Consider the following 9,588-nt stretch of genomic DNA (forward strand, 5'->3'; position numbering starts at 1 on the left):
ATGGGATTTGGAAGGTGGCATCACATCAAGATATTTAATTTACAATATTGTCATAAATGAGTCACCTTCATTAATTTAATTTACTTCTGTAACTCTGTGGCAAATCTATTCATTCTGCCATAATTTGTAAAACAATATCCTGCGGGAATATCTCACTTTTACAAAGATTTCATGGTTATATTTTATTATTATATGTTGGTACTTGGAACTCTCCTGTCACTGATTGATCTGTTATCTGTCAAATTTTTATACAGAAAACAGTTCTCCCAACCAATCTTTTTCAATGCAAAAATCACTTAAAGATATTTATGGAAATATTCCATTAATTTCAATGAAAATTCAGTGAAATAGAGAAAATAATGAGAAGGCTCTCATTCTAACACTCGTTCATCCAAAACCTCGCTACTTCTTGGCATTTTCTATGCTCTATCTGAGATATCGGAATAAAAGTAATGCCAGGTGACCGCTACCAAACCATTTTGTTTATGTGACCTCAAAATATGAGACCTGTTAAGTGTTTCATTGTTGAGATACGCATTTTAACGAAGTTTTTACCAGCATAACCAAATTGAAAAGTATAAAATAATTTATTGCAAAATTAACAATTGCACAAAAATATAATAATATTTTTCTACCTAAACTATTAGCTATACAAATTTCTGTATATTGCCATCTTTATCCTCGTATATTCCTGGGTGGAAATACAATTTCTTATTAAATCCATTTAGGGTGATATTAGGAGTTTGAACAGTGTAATCGGGGCTCATCAAGGTCTTCATCCTCCTATCCACTTCATTCAACAACTCGATTATGTTGGAATTATGGGCTTTCTCCATAAGCACTTTGCATAGCAACTGAATAAACCAGGTGCCACGCAGTGTGTCTCTATGAGACCTATAGCCTGCAAGAAGAATGTACTAATTAACTCTTATTTTATTATAAAGAAACTAAATTTCAACAACAATAGACCAATTGGTCATCGACAGTATTAGTCCTGCAGCCAGGACATCTGAATTCCATTTCTTCTACTAAATAAAGAAATAATTACCCTGTTGGGTGCTATGCCCGATGAGCATATCGTCCCTTCTCCGCGCTGGCTCTGGCATATGTCCAGAGTCAGTTTCCACCGAACCTTCAGTTACAACCAAATTTGTTTCTCCATAATTTGTAGCTGGAGTAGATGCATAATCGTGTTGACTGCCTCTACAAAAATAATTGAATTATCTGTAAATTGGATGAAAAGTTTTAAGAGTTCAGTTTTCTTCCAAAAATACATTTCAATAAATTTTTCAAAATTTTAGGGAGAGCATTTTGAGGTTTTTAAAAAATAAATCACAGCAATTTTTGTTCACTTTGCAAATCTAAATCTCGAATGAATCAATATGTGAACCTTCTTGAAAATTATAGTGATAAAATGATTAACAAAAGTTCTATGTGGCTTTGGCACAACTTATGTTAAATTTTTACCTTTAATACGTTTCACTAGTAATGGAAATTCTTGAATAAAGCGTATCAAGTCTATATATTAGGCCAATTGAAAAGTCTCCGGCCTGATGCACAGATGGCGGTGCTAGTATTAAATCCATATGAATTTCAGTTAGTACCAACCTTCAAACGATACGTGTCAAAATTTGACAGCAGTCCGGCTATTAGTTGGTGAGATATTGCGTTGTGAGTGTAGCTCCTTTTGTTATTTGAAAAAAGATGGGAAAAAAAGAATTTCGTGTGCTGATAAAATATTGCTTTTTGAAGGGAAAAAATTGTTGAAGCAAAATCATGGCTTGATGAAGAGTTTCCAGGGTCTGCACTAGGAAAATCAACCATCATTGATTGGTATGCTAAGTTAAACGTGGTGAAACGAACACCGAAGACGGCGAACGCAGTGAACGCCCAAAAGAGGCTGTCACCGACGAAAAAATCAAAAAGTTCACAAAATAATATTGAATTACCGTAAAGTGAAGTTGATCGAGATAGCAGACATTGTGAAGACATCATTATTTGTACATGAGAAAGCTGTGTGCCAAATGGGTGGCGCGCGAGCTCATATTCGATCAAAAGCAACAACGTGTTAATGATTCTGAGCAGTGTTTGAAGCTGTTTGAGTGCAATACCTGAATTTTTACGTTGATATGTTACATCATTTTACATTGGAGTCCAATTGACAGTCAGCTGAGTGGACTGTACACAATGAATCCAAAGCGAGGAAAACACAACAGTCAGCTGGCAAGGTTAATGCATCAGTAATCTGGGATGCGCAAGGTATAATATTCATTGATTACCTCCAAAAGGGCCAGACCATCAACAGCAATTATTATATAGCGTTATTGGATCGTTTAAAGGCTGAAATCGTTAAAAAACGGCCCCATTTGAAGAAAAAAAAGGTGCTGTCTCATCAAGACAATGCGCCGTGTCACAAATCAATGAAAACAATGGCAAAATTACATAAATTGGGCTTCGAATTGCTTCTGCATCCACCGTATTCACCAGATCTGGCCCCAGCGACTTTTTCCTGTTCTCAGGCCTCAAAAGAATGCTGGCTGGAAGGAAATTTAGCGCCAATGAAGAAGTAATCGCCGAAACTGAGGCCTATTTTAAAGCGAAAGACAAATCGTACTACAAAAATGGTATCGAAAAGTTTGAAGATTGCTATAATCTCTGTATCGCCTCGAAGGCTACTATGTTGAATAATAAAATCGAATTTTGACAAAAAAAATTTCTTCTACTATGGTAGACCGGGGACTTTTCTATGTAAAGCAACACTCCCTAAATTTTTCATATTTTACTCACAATATTTATACTTATCTTCAACTACTTAGGAAATATTAAGCGTTTCCTTCATACCTGCACATTTGATAAAATATGAGTTTGGGTTTCCCAATAAATGTTTCGCAATTCACATTATTGAACTGTTCTTCAATCCAAAACGTTTCCAAACCATCATCTGACTTATCTAGTACAAAGGTTTTCCCTTTTTCTTCCTTTCCATGGCTCATGATAAACACTACACATATATCAGAAATTTTATTACTATCAAATGATTTAAATCTCTCTATTTGATTTTTCATTTCCTGAAAAAAGCGTATTTTGGATAAACATAATTGAGTTTCAACCAATATAATACTGAATTGAATGCCAAATTAAAAAAGTACTCACATTTATACTCAGTTCTGTATGAACGGTAACATCGAAAGACATTTGTTTAAATAAACTTTGCAGACATTCTACGTCATGCTCTGAACCTTTTCTTAGTCGGCGAGTTTTGAACTCTCTGTTGTTGATAATCAACACCTGACCTCTTTTTAATGATCTAGTATAATATACTTCATCGTTATCTCCATCTGTGAATTTGGTAGCAGGTACAACTTCAAGTTTTTCATTATTGTTGTTAACGTTTGATCTACTGGTATTATTATTTACACGATTGTAGAAGTTGGAAGGTCTAATGATTTCTTTATGTGTACTTCCTTGATTAGAAACTGGAATTGTTCCTAAAATAAGCGCCAAATCTTAGTTTCAAAGAGATTTCTATATAAATGCACAACCATACATAATTTTTAATTGAAGAATATTAGACAATGCAACCAAATACATTCAAAATGAAGAACAACTTCAAAGAGTGAAAATGTTATTCATTGTCTGACAATATCAAGCAAAAGCATTCCACTTTTTGTCCTTCAGCTCAGTGATAATTCTATCCTCAAATCCCAAAAAAAGAGTTTAAAAAATAGAATTTATTTATTTGTGTAGTATATGTTTTAGAAGAACTGCTCTACATGTGTGTTTCCCTCATTTAGAGACACATGGTTATTGTAAGTAGTTTTCTTTTATTCTGATGAGATCATCTTCCTGCTAGGAGTTCATTCTGACTTCTGACTGCTACACTTGATTTCTGATCAATTCAAATGTTGACTAATCATACTTGTGCATTGCTCAAGGAGATTTGCTCAGGATTTAACAACTGATTAGTTAACATTTGCATTGATCAATCTTTGAGATACTGGCAGCTAGATTTCAATAAATATAGAAGATGTCTTATAGAATAAATATTTCAGGAAAAATCGTTCTTACTTGAATTTATTGTGCTTTCTGGAATGACTCCGAAAAGTTGTAAGCCATTCATGAAACAATCATATACCCGGTCACTTTTCCTCATTACTGTGAAGAGCAGTAACCTAGTGATATGTTTGTAATCACTTTCATTCTGAAAATAAAAAGATATTTAGTTTTGAATAATTTCAACTGAAACAATAACTTACATTAAAAATTACTTCTTTTTCACTTTCCTTCAAAGCCCCATTTTCTATCAAATAATCAGCCAAAACTTCTGGGTTTATTTTTATTAAATCAACTAATTCGGGAAATTGTTGTTTTATCTTATGCCTAAATTTTTCTTGCATTTTCACAGTTTCAACTCTCAACTCATTACATCAATTTACTAATGTTATTATTTAAATTTTGTTTATTGTTGAAATAGGAAAAGCAGAAATAATAAGGTGCTGAAATGTAACAAATATTATTAATTACATGATTTTAGATTTTAGGGCTTACGAAAAGTACGAACATATAAACAGGTAAAAAACTAAATCTTGTCTTTGTTGTATATTTTCAAGTTGTTTTGACAGATAAAACTAACGACGACGAACCATAGTTCATATGATTATGCTATTTTCAGTCTACGACTTTTTAACCTATTGCCATATTGAATTAATTTTCAATACATCCGCATTGACAACAATTTATTTGTTAATATCTATAACAAATTTCATGAAAAAACCATGAAAAAAGCATCTACTGTTCAAAATGTTGATATGTTAGATGTCACAAACAAAAAAGTTATTTTATTCTCTCTATGTTCTCCATGTTACACTAATATTCTGTGGTAGTGGCTAACCAAAATTTGCGGTTTTAACCTTAGTTCAAGCATGGTAATTTAGATTAAGTTGAATAAAGTGTGAATTATTTATATTGTCTGGAAAATATCGTATTATAAGAAGGCTCCAAAATGGGGAAAAAAGCAAAAACTGGGAAAGCGCGTAAAGATAAATATTATCAGTTAGCAAAAGAAAGTGGTAAGTAAATTTTCATTTAAATCTTCGTCACTGACACTATTCAGTGGGATCGAAATTATTGGTATTGAAATTTGTTTGGTTTCTAGGATTTCGATCAAGAGCCGCCTTTAAATTGATTCAGTTAAACCGAAAGTTCGAGTTCTTACAAAAATCACGAGTATGTATAGATTTGTGTGCTGCCCCAGGAGGATGGATGCAAGTAGCAAAGCAAAATATGCCCTTATCAAGCATTGTTATTGGGGTAGATTTGTTTCCTATTAAAAATATACCTGGATGTATAGGATTAGTTGAAGATATTACAACTGAAAAATGTAAATCTGCATTGACAAAAGAATTACAGAGCTGGAAAGCCGATGTGATATTGCACGATGGTGCTCCTAATGTAGGTAAAAGTTGGCTGCATGATTCTTTCCAGCAGGCGTGTTTGGCATTATCTGCCTTGAAGTTATCAACACAATTTTTAAGAAAAGGAGGATGGTTTATAACTAAAGTATTCAGATCTAAGGACTATAACTCTCTTATTTGGGTATTGAAACAGCTTTTTAAAAAGGTACATGCTACTAAACCACAAGCATCACGTAATGAATCAGCCGAAATATTTGTTGTGTGTCAACATTATCTTGCTCCTGATAAAGTTGACGCTAAATTCATGGATCCAAAATATGTTTTCGAAGAACTGGATATTGAACCTAAAAATGTGCTTAGTATTTTTCATCCTGCTAAGACAAAGAAAGATAAGCCAGATGGATATCCTGAAAATGATTATACCTTGTATCACAGGTTGAGTGTCGCAGACTTTATTAAACATGAAAATGGGATTGACTTGTTACAATCTGTTTCTGAAGTAAGTATGATCTTGTTATTTTGCCTTTTATCAAATTTTAATTCGTGTCAATTTTCCAACAGATAGTTTTTGATGATTCTGAAATTTCTAACCATGAAGATACTACAAATGAAATTAAGGAATGCTGTAAAGATTTGAAAGTCTTGGGCAGAAAAGAATTCAAGACACTGATGACTTGGTGGAAAAAATTACACGCGGAATATTTGGCAAAAACAAAAACTGAAAGTGATGATGAAGAACAACCAAAGGATAAGTTAGTAGTAGAAGAAGATACTAAAGACAGTAGTGAAGATGAATTGGAAAAGGTCGATCAGCAAATTCTTGAATTGCAGGTAAGTTCAGAACAACTTTATGTTAAGTTAAAATCCACATTTAGAAACCTCTGAAGGTAAAAAAAATGGGTAATTTTAAATTTATAGGATTCATACCTATGTTTTTCAAGAATAACTGCGGTTCAGAAGGTCACGGTTATTTAGGGAAAAAAATTATTGAAAATGGAAGTGAAGCAATTTAATTTTTTATTATTCTACTACTATACTATGAAATTATATAATTGAAATCTTGAGATAGTGCAATGATATTAGGGAAAACATTTTTCATTCTAACCATATTAAGTAGGTAGTTTTAGAGTTGTAAAATTTTGGATTTTGTCAAAAATTATCCCGATGGTGAGAATTTTTTTTTATCTGAGTTTTTTATCCTGCAATTCACAGGAAGAAGATAATAGAGAATTGAAAAGAAAACGGAAGAAGGCACTCAAAGAACGAAAAAAACTGAATGATCGCCTCAATTTGAAAATGGTTCTCAAAGGTGATAGTGGGCCTAAAGAAGAAGAAGAAGGTTTATTCGATCTGAAGGAAATCAGCAGTATGGTGAAAATGAATAAAATTGTCGATCAAACTCCTGAGGTTTTGGCTGAATCCGATGTAGAAAGTGACGAAGAACCTCAGCCAAAATTCGTCAGATATTCTAAAGAAGATAGTCATCTATCAAGCTCAGGAACTTATTATAAGGATTCAGATTCAGAACTAGAAATGGAGAGCGATGAAGATGAAGATGATGAAGTAAAGGAAGGACTAGGTAATTTTCCATCACTTTATCTTTTGCTAGTTGGGGATTAAAAATTTGTAGAAAATTAATTAGGACATTTTTTTGGTAGTATCTTTGATTTATAAACTCTTAATATTAATTATATTTTTGTAGGCTTCAGTGATTCAGAACAGTCAGACCAAGAGGAAATTTCCAAACCTAAAAAGAAAGTAGCATTCGTTGAAGACAAGGAACATCCTTTGATAACAGATCTGGATTATCGTGACAAAGAACAAAAGAAAACTCAGAAAGCACAAATGTGGTTCGAGCGAGATATATTCAAGAACCTCATTGGCGAAAAAGACGAGGATGAAGATATTGAAAGGACTATAACTGAATATAAAAAGCAAGGTGCCAAAGTGATTGGAGAAGATAGTGATGATGAAGAAGATGGGCTTAAAAAGAGAGGTTTAAAAAGGAAACTGGAGAACAAAACACAAAAAAATGGTTTGGAAAACTTTTCTGATGAATCCGAGGAAGATTCGACTGAAAGTGATACAGATTCCGATTATGATGTTGAGACGGCACATCGACCAGTGAACAATGCGAAAAAAGATGGTTTTGAAATTGTCAGTGGAGGAGGTATGACTGTTATAATTCATTTTCTCCAATTCTGTGGTTATTCCGTTCATTCTTCCACATCTTGTAGAACAAAATCGTGCGAGAATATATCAGATACGCACAGTTTTCATGGTTATATTTTATTATTCTATGTTGGTACTCCGAACTTTCCGCCACGGCTTTATCTGTCAATTCATCAATTTGCCTTAAAGAAATCAGTTCTGCCAACCAACATTTTTCAATGCAAAAATCACTAAATTATATTTATGGAAATATTTCATTAATTTCAATGAAAATGCAATGAATTAGAGAAAATAATGTATAATACTCGTACAGAAGGCTCATTCTACCACTCGTTCATTCCAAAACTCGCCACTTCGTGGCTCGTTTTTGAATTTTGAACTCGTGGAAGAATACCAATGCCTTCTGCACTTGTATTATAAATAACTATTCTAGCATAATACCCTTTTTTTTACCTAATATTGACCACACTTATTCAAAAAAAAATTATTATCTTCCACACTATTATTTTTCTTCAAATATAGTTTTTTGTGTTTTTGGAGCAATTTTCCTGAAAAAACTGCTAATCATAACAAAATAAGAAGTGCATTGTTTTCAGGCAGGAAAATCATTAAAAGATTTCAGTCCTATGAAAAATCTGTTTTTTTTTACCAGAAAAAGAATTCTTGCTCAAATTATATGGTTTTAGGTGCACCTGTAGTTGGAAAGAAGAAGAAATATAAGTTGAATGAAGAGGAAATGGCTCTTGGGACTATGATGATCAACAGTAAAAAGACCAAACGGGATTTGATGGATGCCGCTTGGAATAAATATGCATTCAACGATGAAAATTTACCAGATTGGTTCGTTAAGGATGAGGAGAAATACATGAAAATGGAAGTTCCAGTTCCGAAGGTAAAATATTTTTTTAAACGCCCATGTATAGATTTGTCACAATGTTTTTTTTTTGTAGGATTTAGTGGACGACTACAAGAAGCGATTGGAAGAGATCAATGTAAGACCAATCAAGAAGGTCATTGAAGCTAAAGCCAGAAAGAAGAAGAGGGCTCTCAGAAAATTGGAAAAAGCGAAGAAGAAGGCTGAAGCTTTGATGGATAATGTCGATGTCACTGATCGCGAAAAGGCTAAACAAGTTAATCAGTAAGTATTTGCAATGCACCAATCGTTATAAAATATTTTAATAATGTATTTAGGAAAAAATTTTGCGGGAATATCTCAGTTTCACACAGATTTCATGGACATATTTCATTATTTCGTGTTGGTACTGGGAACTCTCCTGTCATGGTTTTATCTATTATCTGTCAAATTTATAATACAGTTCTGCCACCCAACATTTTTCAATGCAAAAATCACTAAACGATATATATTTGTGCTAAATTATTTTTTTCTTGCAGACTAATGAGAAAAGCCAAACAGGCACCCAAAAAAGAGGTCACTTATGTTGTTGCTAAGAAACACATGGCTGCAAAGAGAATGAGAAGACCCGTAGGAGTCAAAGGTCATTACAAGGTGGTTGATGCTAGGATGAAGAAGGATTTGAGAGCTCAAAAGAATAAACTCAAGACAATGGGAAGAAGCAAAAAAGGAAAAGGTGGTGCGAAGACTCATAACAGGCAGAAAAAATCGAAAAAAAATACTGGAGGTGCCTGAATGATGTAGTGAAGACTATTTATTGAATCAATTAATAAACTTCTGTATATTCTGTATCATAAGGAAACTTTTTTATATGTCATCAATTTACAGTTACAATAAATAATTTAAGAAAAATTAAAAACTAGTTTGGTTAGGTGAGGTTAGGTCCTCCGATTTGTGATCTGATAATTCATGGATTTTACACCATGATAATACTCAATGAAGTATCTATCAATCTAAACTAATTTGAATTGGAATCTACCCCTTAAAATGTGCTTCAATATGTTTTGATGATTGGATTATACCTTGGCATAAGCATGCATATCATTTCTCTAATTCTGTGGCGAATCCGTTTTTCTGCCATACTTTGAA

General features: G+C 33.0%; 2 protein-coding genes across 3 annotated transcripts; one reads left to right on the forward strand and one right to left on the reverse strand.

Moving 5' to 3' along the window:
• Positions 1-568: 568 nt before the first annotated feature.
• On the reverse strand, positions 569-4,702 carry LOC123680059 (caspase-like). 2 transcript variants are annotated; one of them, XM_045617716.1, is made up of 7 exons: positions 4,549-4,702; positions 4,257-4,496; positions 4,069-4,201; positions 3,154-3,488; positions 2,842-3,068; positions 1,049-1,203; positions 569-901 (listed from the first exon to the last, which is right to left on the reverse strand). In XM_045617716.1, the coding sequence occupies exons 2-7, from the start codon at positions 4,395-4,397 to the stop codon at positions 648-650; spliced, it is 1,245 nt and encodes a 414-aa protein (XP_045473672.1). In that variant the 5' UTR covers positions 4,398-4,496; positions 4,549-4,702; the 3' UTR covers positions 569-647. The 2 variants fall into 2 exon arrangements, with proteins under 2 accessions (XP_045473672.1, XP_045473673.1); XM_045617717.1 differs by having other exon boundaries at positions 4,562-4,616.
• Positions 4,703-4,849: 147 nt separating this feature from the next.
• On the forward strand, positions 4,850-9,358 carry LOC123680057 (pre-rRNA 2'-O-ribose RNA methyltransferase FTSJ3). The gene is made up of 8 exons (XM_045617715.1): positions 4,850-5,069; positions 5,156-5,913; positions 5,976-6,245; positions 6,627-6,993; positions 7,117-7,584; positions 8,273-8,478; positions 8,537-8,724; positions 8,979-9,358. Exons 1-8 carry the CDS (start codon positions 5,003-5,005, stop codon positions 9,232-9,234), a joined length of 2,580 nt encoding a protein of 859 aa, XP_045473671.1. The 5' UTR covers positions 4,850-5,002; the 3' UTR covers positions 9,235-9,358.
• Positions 9,359-9,588: the final 230 nt, after the last annotated feature.

The sequence above is a fragment of the Harmonia axyridis genome, chromosome 5 (genome assembly GCF_914767665.1).
Source record: "Harmonia axyridis chromosome 5, icHarAxyr1.1, whole genome shotgun sequence".
In the NCBI taxonomy this organism is placed as follows: Eukaryota; Metazoa; Arthropoda; class Insecta; order Coleoptera; family Coccinellidae; genus Harmonia; species Harmonia axyridis.

Coding starts and splice junctions, on each gene's coding strand:
- LOC123680059 (XM_045617716.1), bottom strand. CDS start 4,397: ATGCAAGAAAAATTTAGGCATAAGATAAAACAACAATTTCCCGAATTA. Junction 3,069..3,153: donor ATACAGAACTGAGTATAAAT/GTGAGTACTTTT, acceptor CGCTTTTTTCAG/GAAATGAAAAATCAAATAGA. Junction 902..1,048: donor CGGGCATAGCACCCAACAGG/GTAATTATTTCT, acceptor TTCTTCTTGCAG/GCTATAGGTCTCATAGAGAC.
- LOC123680057 (XM_045617715.1), top strand. CDS start 5,003: ATGGGGAAAAAAGCAAAAACTGGGAAAGCGCGTAAAGATAAATATTAT. Junction 6,994..7,116: donor TGAAGTAAAGGAAGGACTAG/GTAATTTTCCAT, acceptor ATATTTTTGTAG/GCTTCAGTGATTCAGAACAG. Junction 8,725..8,978: donor AAGGCTAAACAAGTTAATCA/GTAAGTATTTGC, acceptor TTTTTCTTGCAG/ACTAATGAGAAAAGCCAAAC.